This window comes from Pelodiscus sinensis, chromosome 1, assembly GCF_052426305.1.
Source record: "Pelodiscus sinensis isolate ZL-2025 chromosome 1, ASM5242630v1, whole genome shotgun sequence".
Classification (NCBI taxonomy): domain Eukaryota; kingdom Metazoa; phylum Chordata; order Testudines; family Trionychidae; genus Pelodiscus; species Pelodiscus sinensis.
This window is the reverse complement of record NC_143052.1, coordinates 348,012,374-348,030,520: the sequence shown is the minus strand read 5'-3', so window position 1 is coordinate 348,030,520 and position 18,147 is coordinate 348,012,374. Positions and strand designations below refer to the sequence as shown.

Here is an 18,147-nt window from a genome sequence, read left to right as displayed (position 1 = left end):
TAGGCCTCCCGCCACGGAGCAGGTCGCCCCCTAGTGGCCTGCCCCTGAAACTACCTCTTCTCCTCTGAAAACCGGTACTCTGGTCCAGCAACATCTGTGGTCCTGCAGGACCACGGATGCTCCTGGACCAGAGAGCTCCGGAGCCGAATGGCAAGAGAGCCGGCAGCCCGGCTGAGCTAGGGCCAGGGCCGGAGAAGCCCAGCCGCCAAAGGCAGCCCAGGGCCAGGGCCAGGGTCAGGGCTGGAGAAGCCCAGCCGCCAAAGGCAGCCCAGGGCCAGGGCCAGGGCCAGGGCTGGAGAAGCCCAGCCACCAAAGGCAGCCTAGGGCCAGGGCCAGCAGCGGCAGAGCAGGGGAGAGGGGCCAGAGGCCGGGGACCGACTGGCTCGGAGCCCGTGTCGGGGGACACTTCCCCTGGTCCTGAAAATTCATTTTTTCAGGGCTGGTGAGGTCCCAACTGTGCCGGACCAGGGAGGTCCAACCTGTAGAGAGGCTCTGCCTTTAGCTCCGGGACAGAGGCTGGCCCCCGGGCTCCCAAAGGCTCCCGGTTCAGTCCCTGCTCTGGGGGGCGTTAGCGCTGACAGGCCGTGTGGCAGAAGGGAGGGCTCTGGGTGGAGAGAGGAGAAAGCACCGGCCCTGAGCGCGAGGGGCAGCGGAGGAGGGGACATGAGGGAGAAGAAGGGGAGGGGACCAGTCACGGGCAATGAGGAGGGGCATTCAGGGGCGGCGGCAGCTGTCCGCAGATGGCAAGGGAGGCTCCGGCGGGGTGGCCAGATGTGCTGTGACCCCCGGTTCCTTGTACAGACCTCACCGGGGTCCACCTAGACCAGCCTCTCTGCCGCCTTGTCTCCTCCTAGGCATGTGCCGTTCCTACTGAACACTCTCATCTGGGTCAGCCCTGGTTTCTATTGGGATCTGGGCTGCACCGTGAAGGCCCTGATCTCAGCTGGCGTCTATGCCGCACCTGGCACATGTGGGGATCAGTGTTCCCTCAGGGGGGTTTTCCATCCATGTGTGGAATAAATGTTGTTCTGTGCACTGAGGCACATGTGGATGTGCACTACAAGTAGAAGCATGTGCTGCCAGCTCTGCTACTCAGCTAGGTGCCAAGAATCTCCTGGGTGGCCACCCAAGCGTCCAGCTTCCAGGAAACCCTGGTGGGACCGGAGTCAAGGTCTCTGGGCGCTGCTGAAGGAAGAGAGGCTGGGGCCTGGCGGTGGGGAGGATAAAAGCCCTGGCTAGGGAGCGGGGTGGGAAGGGCGGGTGTGGAGGTCCAGGTGGCGGAGGAGGCGAGAGAGGACGGTAGATCCAGAGGCTGTCGCTAGGATCTCTGGGGAAGGACGAAGGCGCACGCTGGCTGCGCTGGGCGGTTGATCAGGGAGCTGGCTGTTCAGGGTGCCTGGCTGGTCTCAGTGTGGTGCCCTGGGGGCTGGCTACTGGGGGCACCTGGCTGGCCTTAGTGCGGTGACCAGGGCCCGGCTGCCAGCTGGTGCTCGGTCCCAGGCGGGTTGTACGGGGCGCGCGGAGCCGGGCTGGCCCCTGTCCATGCTGACGGCTTCTCTCCGCCCCCTTGTGCCCCCAGACGTCCCAGGGAGTCCAGGTGAGACGCTTCAAGACCCTGGGCGAGCTGATTGCACTCTACCTGCAGCCCAACCAGGGCCTGGTCTGCACCCTGCTCTTCCCCGTCGAGCGCGAGAAGGAGAAGGAGAATGCCGAGGACAGGGACTACTCAGGTACGGCCGTGTTGGCTTCCTTCTCCAGCCAGCTCGGGGGGTGAGCTCAGCAGGTAGGAGGCGAGATACCAGGGTGGATGGGCCCAGTGATGTGAGCCAGGGTCTCAGGAGACGGGATACCAGGGTGGATGGGCCCATTGATGTGAGCCAGGGTCTCAGGAGACAGGATACCAGGGTAGATGGGCCCATTGATGTGAGCCAGGGTCTCAGGAGACGGGATACCAGGGTGGATGGGCCCATTGATGTGAGCCAGGGTCTCAGGAGACGGGATACCAGGGTGGATGGGCCCAGTGATGTGAGCCAGGGTCTCAGGAGATGGGATACCAGGGTGGATGGGCCCAGTGATGTGAGCCAGGGTCTCAGGAGACAGGATACCAGGGTAGATGGGCCCAGTGATGTGAGCCAGGGTCTCAGGAGACGGGATACCAGGGTGAATGGGCCCAGTGATGTGAGCCAGGATCTCAGGAGACGGGATACCAGGGTAGATGGGCCCAGTGATGTGAGCCAGGGTCTCAGGAGACGGGATACCAGGGTAGATGGGCCCAGTGATGTGAGCCAGGGTCTCAGGAGACGGGATACCAGGGTAGATGGGCCCAGTGATGTGAGCCAGGGTCTCAGGAGACGGGATACCAGGGTAGATGGGCCCATTGATGTGAGCCAGGGTCTCAGGAGACGGGATACCAGGGTGGATGGGCCCATTGATGTGAGCCAGGGTCTCAGGAGACGGGATACCAGGGTAGATGGGCCCAGTGATGTGAGCCAGTTAGTGGAGATGTACAAGGCCCTGGTCCCACCGCGGCCTGTGACTTGGCTCTGCTCCTTCCTTCTAGATGGGGAGGACGACAAGCCCCCGTTACCGCCGCGCTCTGGCTCCACCAGCTTCTCCCCCGCCAGCCTCGGGCCAGCCATGCAGGACGGGGCCGTCGATAGGTAAAGAGCTTCTGTCCCAGAATCGCAGGGGGGGCCCAGAGATCCTGCACAAGGGGGTTGCTGGTGCCCCCCGCTCCTCACCCACACGTGCCCCCCTTCCTGACCCACAGCCCTCTTTCTGCCTGTGCCCCTCCCTCCTGCTCCACAGCCCCCTTTCTGCCTGTGACCTCCCTCCTGGCCCATAGCCCCCTCTCTGCCTGTGCCCCCCTCCTGGCCCATAGCCCCCTCTCTGCCTGTGCCCCCCTCTTGCTCCACAGCCCCCTTTCTGCCTGTGCCCCTCCCTCCTGGCCCATAGCCCCCTCTCTGCCTGTGCCCCCCTCCTGACCCACAGCCCCCATTACTTACACCTTTGCACACTGGGGCTCGCACATGCACACTCACCATCCAATACACCCGTGTGCTTTTGCCCCCGTCTGTGCACACACTCTCATAGGTGTCCCTCCCCAGAATGATGCTCCCTCCGAGAGGGGGGCCCCATGGAGGTGCTGTCCTGGGACCCCCTAGCACCGGATCCGAGCCTGCCCGCCCGTCGTGCCCTCCCACACCCTGCCCAGGGCATGGCCCTCTTGTGCCCATGCCCCTGTGGCCGGCCCCCCTCTGCCTAACCGCCATGCCCCCCCTGCAGTGCCACCAACGGTCTCACCACGGTGTCCCACGAGTACCTGAAAGGCAGCTACACCCTGGACCTGGAGGCCGTCAAGGCCGGGGCCACCAGCCTGCCCCATCTCAACAAGACCCTGGTCACCTCCTGCAAAAGGCTGCACAGGTAAGGGCCGGCCTGGAGCCTGGCGCCCCCCAGTGGCTCCCGGGCCCACCTCGCGGGGGCTGTCTCTGCCGGGGGCGCTGTGGCTCGGAGCTGCCACTAGGAGGCGCGCAGGGCGAGTGGGCATCCCCCACCTCTGGGCGCTGCTGTAGCGGTGGGGAGGGGGCAGGCCCGGGGGGACTGAGGAATGGGGGGTATAGCTCCAGTCCCACAGACGGCCCCGCTTCATTCTCCCCCAGGCCCTGCTCACAGTTCAGCCCAGGGGGCCCAATGCATGCAAAGCTGCCGGCGCCACTTCCAGTCTCCCATTGAACCCCCGCCAGCCCCTGGCCGTCTGGCTCTGACCTGCCAGCTCTGCCCTCAGGCTGGGCTGGGGGCGCCCAAGTGATGCCCGGCCCTGGGGCGGCCAGCTCTGCCCACCGTCTGGAGTGGGGATGCCCGGGTGGTGCCCGGCCCCGGGGCTTGCTGGCTGATGTCCGAATGCACCTCTGCCTTGCAGCGAGGTGGACAAGGTCTTGACGGGGCTGGAGATCCTCACCAAGGTGTTTGACCAGCAGAGTTCGCCCGTGGTCTCCCGGATCCTCCAGCAGGTAAGGCCGGGGGGCAGTAGTTGGGTGCCGTGCGGGTGGGCAGCGGTGGGGCGCCACCGTGTGGTCAACGCAGCAGCCGCTGCAGCGGGTGATGGCGTCCCTGCTCCTGTAGGCCCGAGGAGGGGAGCACCCCCTGCCTGCCACACCAGACACAATGGGTCTAGACTCAGTCGCCCTTCCCCCCCTTACGATGCCAGCTGGGGGAGTGGCCACCTGGCGCCCCCTGCAGGACATGGCCCTGGAGATGTTAGTCGGGTTTGGCCATCTCCTCCCAGCATGCTCTGGGAACCAGGCTCAGCAGATGCAGCGCGCGTCCCCAGGGGGCAGCGAAGTGGGTGCGGGACTCTGAGCCTCTTGCCCCTCGGCTGCCGGCCTGTCCAGCACTAGCGTCTCCACTAGCCTCCCGAGGGGCCGAGTCGCCCCGTGGTGTCAGCTCCCAGAGCCTGAGGGGGAAGAGCCCGGCTGGGGAGCTCTGGCCTCGCTCTGCTGCAAATCGGCCAGCTGGCCAGAAATGGGTCGTTCCACCGACTCCGTGCCTCAGTTTCCCCATCTCCAGAAAGGGAGCCCTGAGCCTTTCTGAGAAGCCCGCTCACGGGAAGGCATTTGGTCAGGAGAACGAACCGTGCCCGCATTGTGGGGACAGAGGAGACCCCGGCCTACGCGCCCCTGATCCTGCACCCCGCTGTGCGCGTTAGGCTTGGCTGGGGCTGTGAGGCGGCTGCCGTCGGGCTGCCCGGCGTGGCCGCTGAGCGTTCTCTGCTTTGACCCCTCTCGCGGCTGCAGCCTGCCGGCCAGACAGGAGAACAGGAGCTGGAGAGCCTGGTGCTGAAGCTGTCGGTCCTGAAGGACTTCCTGTCCAGCATCGAGAAGAAGGCGAGTGAACTGGCCCGGCCCCTTAAGCCCCCTAGGCCTGTGTCAGAACAGGGCTGGGGACACAAACCCGTCCGATCTGCATGGATCCGGGGGGGCTGGACTGTGGACGCAGGCCCCGTTACTGTGTTGCCATGGGATGCCGTACGTGTGGCAGGGTCACTCTGGCTGGTGCTACGCCCCAAGCTGCATCCTGCTGCTGCTGGGTTTGGCCGTGGGAGTGAGGGACTGACCCATGCAGCAGGGCAGAGCTGGGAACCTAGGCGCTCTGACACCAATTCCCTCATGGGGCATGGGCAAGTCACATAGCCACAGCCTGTCTGTCACCTGCACAGAGCACCCATTGTCCCCACTGACTTCGTGGGTGGCTGAGTGCCCCGCCGATGGTGCCAGGGTTCTGTGGGTCTGACCCCCATCTTCTCAGTCCTGCCCGGGCCCGCTCAGCTGTGGTAGGGGACTCACAGCCCCTGCCAGAGCCAGCCAGCCGTGGCATAACAGCGTGATTTCCACCTGCTCTGTGACTGCGGTGTCTGGCCTAGCCAGGTCCTGGCTCACGCCGGGGCAGGGCTGGGCCCCTCGTCTGGCTGTGCCTGCTGGTCTCTCACCTCCCATGCGTTTTCCTCCGGCCACATGGTCGACAGAGCCCGGCAAACAACTACACACCCAAGGGCCGCCTTGGCTGTGGTGAGGGGGGCGAGGGATCTGCTGATCCCAGCAGGAACCAGGCTGCATCCCACAGCGCAGCCCGTAGGCAGCGGCGGGATCGGCTCAGGTAGCGGTGGGGCAGGGCTAACGCCGGGAGAGCCAGTCCCAGGCTGCAAAGGAGCAGGAGACCCAGCGGGTGCCGCGCATGACCGGGCCGTGTGGATTCTCTCCCCCGTCAGGCTCTGAAAGCTCTCCAGGACATGAGCTCCACCGCGCAGTCTGCCCCGGCCCAGCCCTCCTGCCGCAAAGCCAAGAGCATTCCCGTGCAGGCTTTCGAGGTAAAGCCGCCTCCTGTGGCTCGGGGGGCGGAGGGGAGGGCAGATCCCCCCCTCCCAGCTCCTGTGGGTGGGGGCAGCCCCAGGCCGCCAAAGCTGCCACTCACCCGGCCAGGAAAGGGCTCTTGGCTGGTGCCGGTTTGCCCCGGTGAGGGGATGAAGAGAGGCTGGTGTCCCGTGCTGGGGATAGTGTTAGCTGAGGGCTCCCAGCCGGGGGCTGGGTTTCTAGAAGGGATCAGAGCTAAGGTCTGAGGTCCAGGGGTTTGCTCGAAGCTGGGGTGGGATTCTGGGGTGAACCGGGGCCGGAGTTTGGGATCAGTCTAGGGGGAATCGGAGCCAGGGTCTGGGTTCAACTGTGACAGCACCACAGTCTGATGGGAAGGGTTTTGCTCGTATTCCTTCCCTCCTCTCTGGGAACCAGGCCAGGGTGGGCTTGCATCGGGGGGTTCATCTGAGCACTCCCTCTCCCCACAACAAGCCAGAGGGGTTCAGGCGCAAAGCGCTGGCCCTTGAGAAGCATAGCAGGGCCGGGGTCTGTTCCGGGATCGCTCCGGTGCGCAGGCAGCTCCTGGGTGATCAGGAATGACACATTTCTGGAGCTGCTCCCAGTCGTAGAGCTGAGGAGCAAACCAAGCAGCTGTTCAGGTTCGGGTCTGGGTTAGAGTTAGGGTTACTGGACCTTTTACAACTCCCGCCCTCTGAAGAAGTGGGCTGTGCCCACGTAAGCTCATGATACCAGCTACATGGTTTGTTAGTCTCTAAGGTGCTGCAAGACTATTTGTTGTTTTTAAAGTTTTTTTGGTTAGGATTAGGGTTAGGGTTAGGGTCTGGATTTGGGTTAGGATTAGAATGAGGGTGACTGTTAGAATCAGGGTTAGGGTTCAGGTTATGGTTAGGGTTAGGGTGAGGGCTAGGATTAGGAGTCGGATGAGGGTTAGGATTAGGGATAGGATTAGGGTGAGGGTTAGGGTGAGGGTTAGGGTTAGGGTTAGGGTTAGGGTTAGGAGTCGGATGAGGGTTAGGATTAGGGATAGGATTAGGGTTAGGGTTAGGGTTAGGGTTAGGGTTCAGGTTATGGTTAGGATTAGGGTGAGGTTTGGGGTTATGGTGAGGGCTAGGATTAGGAGTTGGATAAGGGTTAGGATTAGGGTGATGGTGAGGGTGATGGTGAGGGTTAGGGTGAGGTTTGGGGTTATGGTGAGGGCTAGGATTAGGAGTTGGATAAGGGTTAGGATTAGGGTGATGGTGAGGGTTAGGGTGAGGGTGAGGCAAGGATTCGGGACGAGAAGTCCTGTGGCACCTTATAGATTAACAGTTTATTGGAGCATAAGCTTTCATAGGCAAAGACCCACTTCGTCAAATGCATCTGATGAAGTGGGTCTTTTCCCACGAAAGCTTATGCTCCAATAAATCTGTTAGTCTGTAAAGTGCCACAGGACTCCTCGCCGCTTTTGCAGATCTAAGATAACACGGCCACCCCTCTGATACTTGCAAGGATTAGGATTAGGGTTCAGGTTAGGGTGGGGTTAGGATTAGGGTATGGGTTATGGTGAGGCTAGGATTAGGGTGCAGGTTAGGGTTAGGGTGAAGGTGAAGGTTAGGGTGAGGTTAGGATTAGGGTGAGGGTTAGGGTTAGGGTTAGGGTTAGGATTAGGGTTAGGGTTAGGGTTAGGGTTAGGGTTAGGGTTAGGGTTAGGGTTAGGGTTAGGGTGAGGGTGAAGGTTAGGGTTAGGGTTAGGGTTAGGGTTAGGGTTAGGGGTAGGGTTAGGATTAGGGTGAGCGTTAGGGTTAGGGTTAGGGTTAGGGTGAGGGTGAAGGTTAGGGTTAGGGGTAGGGTTAGGATTAGGGTGAGGGTGAGGGTTAGGGTTAGGGTTAGGGTTAGGGTTAGGGTTAGGGTTAGGGTTAGGGTTAGGGGTAGGTTTAGGATTAGGGTGAGGGTGAGGGTGAGGGTGAAGGTGAAGGTTAGGTTTAGATTTAGGATTAGGGTGAGGGTGAGGGTAAGGGTTAGGCTTAGGTTTAGGATTAGGGTTAAGGTTAGGGTTAGGATTCATGTTGGGGCTATGAAAGCAGTGGAAGCCCCATTCTGCTAAATTGGGTCATCAGCTGCTTGACTCCGGCTGTGGTGGAGCCGCCGTGGGGCCTGGTGGTGTGTCTGGGTTCCTGTCTCGCGCCTTCCAGGCAGGTGGGGTGAAGTCGGGATGTCTGGCTCCTCACAATCTAGGTCCAGACGGGGGCCTCGCCCTCCGTCAGGCAGGGAAGGGGGATCCAGGCCTTCCCTCCCCTCCAGATCCCAGCCGGGGCTTTCTTGGGGAGCAGCCCTGCAACATATTGGTCGGAGGTAAACAGGATGAGGTTTAATAGAGAGAAATGCAAAGTGCTCCACTTAGGAAGGAACAATCAGTTCCATACATACAAGATGGGAAGCGACTGTCTAGGAAGGAGCATGGCAGAAAGGGATCTAGGGGTCATAGTGGACCACAAGTTGAATATGAGTCAACAGTGTGATGCTGTTGCAAAAAAAGCAAATATGATTCTAGGTTGTATTAACAGGTGTGTTGTAAGCAAAACTCGTGAAGTCATTCTGCCTCTCTACTCTGCACTAGTTAGGCCTCAGCTGGAGTACTGTGTCCAGTTCTGGGCGCCACATTTCAAGAAAGATGTGGAGAAATTGGAAAGGGTACAGAGAAGAGCGACAAGAATGATTAAAGGTTTAGAGAACATGACCTATGAAGCCAGGCTTCATGAACTGGGCTTGTTTAGTTTGGAAAAAAGAAGATTAAGGGGGGACATGATAGTGGTTTTCAAATATCTAAAAGGGTGTCACAAGGAGGAAGGAGAAAATTTGTTCCTCTTGGTTTCTGAGGACAGGACAAGGAGTAATGGGCTTAAAGTGCAGCAGGGGAGGTTTAGATTGGACATTAGGAAAAAATTCCTAACTGTCAGGGTGGTCAAATATTGGAATAAATTGCCAAGGGAGGTGGTGGAATCTCCCTCTCTGGAGATATTTAAGAACAGGTTAGATAGACATCTGTCAGGGATGGTGTAGACGGAGCTTGATCCTGCCTTGAGGGCAGGGGGCTGGACTCGATGACCTCTCGAGGTCCCTTCCAGTCCTATGATTCTATGATTCTATGATTCTATGATTCTATATTGAGACGGAGGCTCCTCGTGTGCCGCTCTGGGCCACTTCCTGCCTCTCCTCTCCCTCAGCGTGGGCCTGGCTCTCGGGCGCCAGGAGTGAGGAAGCTGAGCAGGGTGCAAATCGCCTCCTGCTTTCCCCTTACTGTGGGCTTCTGAGCTCCCTTTCGCCCTGCGCCCCTCCGGGCCCTGGGCGGGGTGCGGACACCCCCTCTTGCCATCCCGAAGCTTCTGCCCTTCCCTCGGGCGGAGGTTTGTGCTTTGCCGAGCCGGGAGCCGCAGGAATGCACAGGGCAGGGTGAGCTGGCACGTGACAAACCCTAGCGCCGGTTCTCCCCCGCGCCGCTCCCCGCCCTCATCTGGGGCCCTCTCTTGCCGAGAACACTGGGTAGGAGTCTAGTCACTGGGCCAAGTTCCGTCCCGGCGTAGCTCCATTGACCCCGGCTGGGCGCGGCCCATCCCGAGCTGCCCCCGGCGCCCCTTCTACCTGCGGCCGTCTCTCTGCCAGGTGAAGCTGGACGTCACCTTGGGGGACCTGACCAAGATCGGCAAGTCGCAGAAGTACACGCTGAGCGTGGACGTGGAGGGCGGGAAGCTGGTGGTGCTGAAGAAACAGAAAGACTCCCAGGAGGACTGGAACACGTTTACGCACGAGAAGAGTAAGAGGGCTCCCCCCCACCACCGCTGGGTCCTTTGGGACCGGCCCCCTGCTGCTCCCTGGCTCCCTCTTGTTTCTGTGGGGTAGGGCTCAGGGATGGGGTTAGAGGAGGGGCAGCTATGGGGCTGCCCCAGAGCATATGACAGGATTAGATCTGGCCCCAGAACCGCCTCGCTCACTCGCCCGCGATACCGGCTCGTAGCGTGGCACCGTGTGTCTCCCCGCACCCTCCTCTACGGCCCTCGGGGGGGGGCCCGTCGTCAGGCCCGGTGGTCTGCCCTGTCCTGCCGCCTCCGCTGCGCTTTGGCTTCCTCCCGGGGTGGCGGGAGAGCAGCGGGGCCGGCCCACCGAGGTTCCCGCCTGCTCTGATTTGTCCGTGCCGCTCCCCAGTCCGACAGCTGATCAAGTCCCAGCGGGTGCAGAATAAGCTGGGGATCGTCTTCGAGAAGGAGAAGGATAAGACTCAGCGGAAAGATTTTGTCTTCGTCAGCGCCAGGGTGAGTCATGGCTCGGTTATGCCTGTGTCGGGGGTGGCCCGGCCCACGCAGCGCGGAGGCCGCGGGCCGGGAGGGAGCGGGGCTCCCTGAAAGCGTCCGAGGGCAGTTCTAGTCTCGGAAGAAATTACATTTTAAAAATAAACCCTGCGGTAGGAAATCTACCCAGGACCGCTGACTGTGCTGACAGCAGCCGGCTTCGCCCCTGCCAGCCCGGCACTGGGAGGGGGAGGCGCCTGTTCCTTATGCAGCAGCCACAAGGCTGTTGGCAGGATGGGAACTGCAGAGACAGGGACCCCAGGGCACCCAGGGGCGCCGCAGGCTGGCCACCCCGAGGGTCACCCAGGGTGTAATTAAAGGGGCTGCATAGCTGTCGCCCAGGGCACGGTTTGCTACTTGTGACAATGCAGGGGAAGCAAAGGGCCGGGTATAACCCCAATTCCAAGATGGGACTTGTGCACTGACCTGAGGCCCAGCAAGTTCATAAGGGTGCGGAAGCGCTGCCTTTAAAACCAAGGCCACAACCACGCCTGACCATCCATCATGCCCAAATCCCGCCCTGCAGCTGGTTACGAAATCCTTCACTTCCTGTCCTCAGCTGCTGTGTAGTGTTGTTGGGCCCTGTTAAAAAGAACCCACGTTCCCCCCCAGCAGTGGTTGCATTTCAGTGGTGGGCAAACTGCTCCCTGTCTTGTCCTGTGCCTGCCTTTCCTCCAGAAGCGGGAAGCATTCTGCCAGCTGCTCCAGCTGATGAAAAACAAACATTCCAAGCAGGACGAGCCCGACATGATCTCCATCTTCATCGGCACGTGGAACATGGGTCAGTGCCACGGGGAGCCTGGGGCAGAGGCTTTTGGGAGCTGCCCTCCGGCCGCATGGGGCACATGGTGATGTGGGATGGTGCCCTATGGGAGTTCCCCTCAGCCCAGGGAGCAGCACAGGGAGTATCCTGCCTCACTAAACAGCTCCCACCTAGATGCCTTGAAGTCTGAGATCCTACCTCCAAGCCAGATATCCTACCCAGCTCTCCTTCAGCCCTCTGCTGTTGGGACATGAGGAATTGCAGTCTGTCTTAAACAGGATGCGTTTTTAAACAAAACAGCTGTAGGCTCCAGGCACTAATAAACAGGCTTCCACACCTCTCAGGTTCCACCTTTGTCTGCCTCCTTTACCAGGAACCACATGTGCCTGGAACTCCATGCAATACCTAGTGACATCTAGTGGCTAAATAACTTTCTGCAAGTGAACATCTTACAACTCCCCTAAGTTAGTCATAGCTCTACTTTTCTGTACCAGGTTCTCCTCCTGTATTAGCAACATGGGCAAGGCAGGGTGGTTGCTACCTCCGCACACCTGTCTGCAGCCCTCCAAGGCTGAGAACACATCCCTGTGTGATCCCAAAGCCTTGCTTCCTCTGTGAACATGCCGTGGCATGATGTGGTGGTTCTTGCCTGGCCCACATCACTTCAGCCTCTGGGCACCTCCACATCGTCAGTGTATTTATCCTCACATGCTCCTGTCAGGCTGGGCACGGCTGTTTCCCCAACTGTACAGAGGGGAAACTGAGGCACAGAGCAGCTAAATGACCAGCCCAAGGTCATCATAGGGAGTCGGTTGCAGAGCAGGGAGTTAAACCCTGCTTTCTGAAGGCCCAGACTGGTGTCCCAGCCAGGGGCCTCTCCTCCTGGCACTAAGCAAGCTGACCCTCTGTGACCACGGCTCTGCGGTCTTCCTTTCTCGCAGGAAGCATCCCGCCGCCCAAGAACATCACGTCCTGGTTCACGTCGAAGGGCCTGGGGAAGACCCTGGATGAGATGACGGTCACCATCCCCCACGACATCTACGTCTTCGGCACCCAGGAGAACTCGATGGGGGACAAGGAGTGGGTCGACTTCCTGCGGGGCGTGCTGAAAGAGTTCACGGAGATCGAGTACCGCCCGGTACGGGCTGCGGGGCCGGGGGCTGCGCAGCTCTGTGCAGCCGCACGCTGGGCCATGAGGGGAGGCACCTGGAGAGCACGAGTTTCCCAGCATGCAGTGCTCCGGCAGCACGGCTCAGATCACGGTGGAGCGTTGCATGCTGGGATGCTGTCGTCTTAAGACTGAGGTTGTCTGCAACCTCCTCTGTTCCATGGTCCCAAGCATCCAGCCTCCACATCCAGGGGATCCCAGGCAATGGGTGGCCGGAGGATAGCAGAAGCGCTTGGGGAGACGGTTTCTACGGTGACCGTCCTCTTCAATCCTCCTCCTTGCTGGATGTGCCGTTTCTACCTGGCTAGGAGACGGCCTGGAGCCGTGAAAGTCTGTGGCCCCTGTCTCAGCCCTTTAACCTCCGGGGTAAATATGCCCACTCCCCTAGGTTTTGCTTTTGGAGTGGAGGGGGGGGACACAGCCACATTGTCTTTGGCCAGCATTTCCCATTCGCCCCCCAGCATTGAGAGCGTTATGCACTGGCGGCTGTACTCCCTCCCCAGAGGTGGCTGCATTATTTGTGCAGGCATGAGATTTCAGTGGGGCCTGGGAATCAGGCTCCCAGCTTTGTGCTTCGGGATCCTTCTGCACCAGCAGGTGTTTCGTTTAACAGGATTTGGATCCCTTTCCTCCCGGGAGAAAGCTGATTAGGGCTGCCGATTTGACACGGCATTTTTGATCGGGAATCACGGTGCGGTCGTGGTCAGCTCGGGGGTCCCGGGTTTCGTGACTGCTCGGTGAAAATGTCCCAAGAGACGAGGGGCACCAAGCACCTGCAACGGTGCCCTCCGCCCTGGCACCGTGACCCCGACCCTGTCCTGAGGCGGGGGGGCTGGAAGCTGAGCCCTCCCCCAGTCAGAGCAGCTCTTGTTCCCACCGGTGGGGCCAGGCCTGTCTCCCCCCTCCAAGCACTGCGAGCTGGCGTGGCAGGATCTCTGCCCCGCTCCTCTGTCATGATGCGGGGTGGGGGTGTGTAGGCCAAATCTGAGCGCTGCTGCGACCCCACACGCCTGGAGCGAGGAGCCAGGCCCCGCCCTGAGGGACAGGTCCCAGGGCTGCGGGGGGGAAATCCCGAACTCGCAAGAAAGTCACAGACAAATGGGAACATTTTGCTGTCCCTGACTCTCTTCCTGCCAGGACAAAGCTGTGGCTGTTAATATTATACAAGACCCGGCAACTCCTTGAGGCGGGGCCCCCGACCTTTTTAACACCAGTTCACTTTTTGAATTTAAGTGCAATCCCAGAGCTACCTCAAATATAAACACCTTTGCCCCGCCTCCTTCCTGCCCCTTCTGGGAGGCCCCGCCCCTTCTGGGAGGCCCCGCCCCTGCTCACTCCATCCTCCCCCCTCCTTCATCCTCACTCACTTTCCCCAGGCTGGGGCAGAGGGTTGGGCTGCAGGCTCTGGTCCTGGAGGAAGGGATCTGGAGTACGAGAGGGGCTCTGAGCTGAGCTTGGGACAGGCAGTTGGGGTGCCGGAGGGGGTTCTCGGTGCAGGCTCTGGGACAGTGTTTGGATGCAGGGCTGCTTGGGGTGGAGGAGGGGGGTCATGACCGGGGTAGGGTTTCGGGATGTGGGCTCCAGCTGGGCAGTGCTTACCTCAGGTGGCTTCTGGGTGGGGGAGCAGTGGGGCTAAGGCAGGCTCACTCTGGCCCTGGCCCTGGACCACTCCCTAAAGCAGCCAACAAACTCCTCCCAAGTCCTGTTGTGCCCCCTCTCTGCTCTGTGGAGAAAGGATACAGAGTGGGACGGGGACGGGGTGGGACGGGGGCACCTTGACATCAGCACCCTCCTCCTCCTCTCCTCCCTGCACAGCAAGTAGGAGGGTCCCTGGGAGGGGGGGGATCTTCAAGGCAAAGGGCAGGAGAGGAGCAGCAGTGGGGAGGGGGCAGTTGAAGTGCCGGCACTTGATGGCCTCCTGGCCAAACCAGTCAGGGTCCCCTGCCAGAGGCTCCAAGATCTATTGGTGGATCCTGATCGACTGGTTGGTGACCCCTGCCTTAAGGCGAAAAAGACTTAGGAGGGAGAGAAGCCTCCTGTAAGTCTCTGAGTTGTGCCTTGGTGGTGTCCTGGTTGGACAGGGAAAGCGGGGAGCAGCGGTGATCCCCCGTGTCTGCTCCGGAGACAGACTGGACTACAATTCCCAGCAGCCACTGTGGCAGCTTGCAACCTCGCCAAACTTCATGTAAAGCTCCGTCTGCAAACAGTGAACGTGTGGGTTGCGCCGTAGGTTCAGGGCCGGCGACTTTAGGGGACGCTTTGTCCCACCCCTTGGCCAGCGTCTGCCTCTGAGCAGGGCTCCGGCACCCCCACCCGGAGAGCGGCGGTATAACCCTGTCTTGCTGACCCCCTGCCAGATCGCCATGCAGTCCTTGTGGAACATTAAGATTGCCGTCCTGGTGAAACCGGAGCACGAGAACCGCATCAGCCACGTCAGCACCTCGAGCGTGAAGACCGGGATCGCCAACACGCTGGGTAGGGGTCGATCGAGGCGCTTTGGGGGCTAGATTAGGTACCTGGGACAGACAGACCTCGCCCTCTGTACTTACAGCTGGCAATGAGCGAGTGAGGATCCCGACCACTCCGCATAGGGACCTTCTGCGGGAGTGGTTTGGAGCTCACACCTTGTTTTTGTTCATAGATTGGGAGAGGAAACCAAGTTTTCCTGCTTGTTCAGCTCCCAATTGATGCTTATCTTCCAGTGGACTTGGCATCAAACTGAATGAGCAGAATAAACTGAAATGAAAACATATATATTCTTGTTGCATCTGTAGAAGAGGCCTCGGTTGTCCAACGCTGCTTTAGCACGTCAGCAAACGTGGCCAGTGACTCTCAGTGGCTTGACTGGTTTGCAAACATGGACTTCTTCATACTACTTTCTGCAGTTAATTTCAACAATGTTCATAGATTATAATACATTAAGGCCTTAACATAGTCAATTTCAAATTGAATTTTAAATAGGGTTTCTCTTTTAAAAATAAACTGGCCTTTCCTTTACATTTTAAAAGCCAGAGTTTTTATTCATTGATTTTGAACTCTTTGGGGGGTTTTTTTGGTTTTTGTTTTATCCATCCCAGTGGGCTCCGTCGCTCCCTCTGCTCTGGAGGAAGCCGGCTTCAAGGCCTCTTCGCCAGCTGGGTCTCTCCTCCTCGCCCATCCCATTGGCTTTGAGGTTTTTCTGCTCACTCCATGCTGCCAGGGCCACTTAGGCCGCTGCCATGGGCCATCAGTGCCCCGAGCGTCCCTGGGAACCGCGCTCCAGCCTGGCCTGAGTGGGGTGCACCCCCTTCCCCTCTTTGTTTTGCAGGCAATAAAGGGGCCGTGGGCGTCTCCTTCATGTTCAATGGCACCTCCTTCGGCTTCGTCAATTGTCACCTGACCTCCGGCAACGAGAAGACAGCCAGGTGAGCCTAGGGCCAGGGGCCCGTTACCTAGCCCTGAGCATGAGGGGCTGGACCCCAGGTCCTTCAAGCACTGGGGTGAGAGGGGAGCTGCCGGTAGTGGCTGCTCTGAGCTCCTGCCCTGGCCGTGCATAGCACGTGACCGTGGCTGGTGGCTCTGGGGAAGTGCCCCTTTAGTCTCCGTGGAGAGGCACAAGAGCCGGCTGCAGGGGAGTCGCTCTGTGCCGCCAGGGAGAGGGGGCATGCAGGCCGTCCGTGTGCTGGTGCTCGTGCTTGCTGACAGGCGTGGCTTGCTCCTGGACACGCCAGCTACGGACACGCTCGCACCAGCCACGCGCCTGCTCGTGCTTGCTCTGGGGCGCTAGTGTTTGCACGCAGCCACTTGCACGCCCGGACTTCACGCATGCACGCACGCGCTGGTTTGCAAGAGTTCGTCCCCACGCACACCACCCCCCCCGCCCCCGGCACACAGTCTTGCAGAGTCTCTTGGGGTATGTCTACACTACAAAGTTAATTCGAACTAACGGCCGTTAGTTCGAATTAACTTTGATAGGCGCTACACACGCGATCCGCTAGTTCGAACTTAATTCAAACTAGCGGAGCGCTTAATTCGAACTAGGTAAACCTCATTCTACGAGGACTAACGTCTAGTTCGAATTAACTAGTTCGAATAAAGGGCTGTGTAGCTACTTAATTCGAACTAGTGGGAGGCTAGCCCTCCCCAGCTTGCCCTGGTGGCCACTCTGGGCACAACCAGGAAAACTCCTCCTCTTCCCCAGCCCCGGGTCCTTAAAGGGGTAGACTGTGGCCAGACGGCACTTGACACAGCCAGCCCTGCCAGCAGTCTGTGCCCCGAACCAGTGGTCCCAGGATGAGCCAGGGAGCCAGTGCCAGCGAGCCATCCCCTGCCCAGTCCCCCAGCACCCAGGGGCCATAGACGGCACGCGCCCTCCTGGACTAGTGTGGAGGTCATGGACCTCATTGAGGTTTGGGGGCAGGCCCCCAACGTCCATGATCTCTGCACTAGGAGGAGGAACGTGGCCGTCTACGGGCGCATAGCGGCCGCCATGACCCGAAAGGGACACAGGCGCACCCAGGAGCAGGTGCGCCTGAAAGTAAAGAAGCTGTGGCAGGCGTACGCCAGGGCCACCAGGGGCGGCGCCGCAGCAGGGGCTGCCACCTGCCCCTACTTCCCCGCCCTCAACCGACTCTTGGGGGGCGGGGCGGTCCGTGCCAGCCTGGGGGACAGCGAGCCGGGACCGGAGGGCCCTGACCCGGGCACACCGGAGGAGCCACCACAAGGAGTTCCAGCACCAGAGTCGGCAGGGTCGTCCAGGGAGACCGTACCGGGTAAGTAATTTGAATTAAGTAGTTCGGGGAAGGGGGGAGGCGGGAGGGAGACCAGAGACCGCGCGCGTGGGCCATGCCTTCCACGGATCACGCAGACACCTGTGCACGTGCGAGCACGTGCCATGCCACCCTTGGGCAGGTGGCTCCAGCTGCCATGGCCCCTGGGTGTCACGCCCAATAGGCACATGCATGTGTGAAGAGACTGACATGCTCCTGACCCCGGGGCGGGACACAGCAGGGTGCTTTCCCTTCACATGTCCCCTCTACACGGAGGCAGGGGACATCTCCCCCCCGGCCACACTATACACGGCACAGGGACATGGGTGCGGTCTTGGGGCAGCTCCCAGTCCCGGGGAGAGCCAGACATCCTGACCATGGCCTCTGTACAAGCACAGCGGCTCTGACAGTGCAGGGCATGGTCGCCCTCACATCGCGGGGGGGGGGGGGAGCTGGGGGCTGGGTATCATCCGCTGCGTCCCCAGGGAGAACTGACCACTTCTCTTCTTTCTCTACAGCTGCACCAGCTGCTCGTGCAGGGCGCACCACCCTGCCCGGGACATGCTCCTGCACCCGCGGCCTGCTCTGGGCCACCACCACAGATCAGGAGTACTGGGACCAGCACCTGGGGTCCTTGCGAGCCCTGCACCGCACAGTGGAGGCCTGGATGCGGGCAGACCTCCAGCTCCGCCAGGAGCAGCTGGCTGAGGACCGAGGGCTGAACTCAAACCTGCAGGTCCTGCTGCAGAGCATGGTGCCCCGTGCTGGTCCTGCGCCTGCTGCCCCCCCAACTGCTCTCCCTCCTCCCACTCCTGCCCCCCTCCCACCTCTTCCTCCTCAACCCCCACACCCTCTTCCTCAATGTCCACACCCCCCACCTCAACCTCCGCACCCTCCACCCCATCCCCCCGGGGACACCGAGGCCCCCTCCCTCGCCGTGCTGGGAGGCGGTTGGCCCGGCGAGACCCTCACCCCTGATCCTTGAGTTTCCCCTCCCCCTCCTTTCCCTTGCCTCCCCCTTCCAGCTCCCTCCTCCCAGTTTTCCCCCTCCCCTCTCCCACACTCTCTCCTGCCCTTTCCCGCCTCCTCTCCCCCGTCTTCCCACAGTTTTATCCCCCCCCCCCAGTTTTGTGAAATAAAGAGAGTTTCTATTTTTGAACACACGTGTCCTTTATTTTGTACATCAGGAAGGGGGGCTAGGGAGGGGTAAGTGGAAGGAGGTGAGGGAGCAATGGGGTACGAGCCCCCGATGGGGAGGACTGGGTTGGCTCTGTGG

The 18,147-nt window shown here is 60.5% G+C and overlaps 1 protein-coding gene across 2 annotated transcripts in view; it reads left to right on the top strand.

Annotated features, from left to right (window-relative positions):
* The window catches only part of INPPL1 (inositol polyphosphate phosphatase like 1), a 94,017-nt gene that overhangs the window by 56,523 nt on the left and 19,347 nt on the right, over positions 1-18,147 (top strand). For both annotated transcript variants that reach the window (XM_075919634.2, XM_075919635.2), the window contains exons 3-14: positions 1,580-1,730; positions 2,561-2,660; positions 3,286-3,426; positions 3,923-4,013; positions 4,797-4,886; positions 5,768-5,866; positions 9,510-9,660; positions 10,050-10,156; positions 10,871-10,973; positions 11,897-12,093; positions 14,481-14,598; positions 15,431-15,527. In XM_075919634.2, the coding sequence (XP_075775749.2) occupies positions 1,580-1,730; positions 2,561-2,660; positions 3,286-3,426; positions 3,923-4,013; positions 4,797-4,886; positions 5,768-5,866; positions 9,510-9,660; positions 10,050-10,156; positions 10,871-10,973; positions 11,897-12,093; positions 14,481-14,598; positions 15,431-15,527 (1,445 nt within the window). The remainder of the gene's footprint in view (positions 1-1,579; positions 1,731-2,560; positions 2,661-3,285; positions 3,427-3,922; positions 4,014-4,796; positions 4,887-5,767; positions 5,867-9,509; positions 9,661-10,049; positions 10,157-10,870; positions 10,974-11,896; positions 12,094-14,480; positions 14,599-15,430; positions 15,528-18,147) is intronic.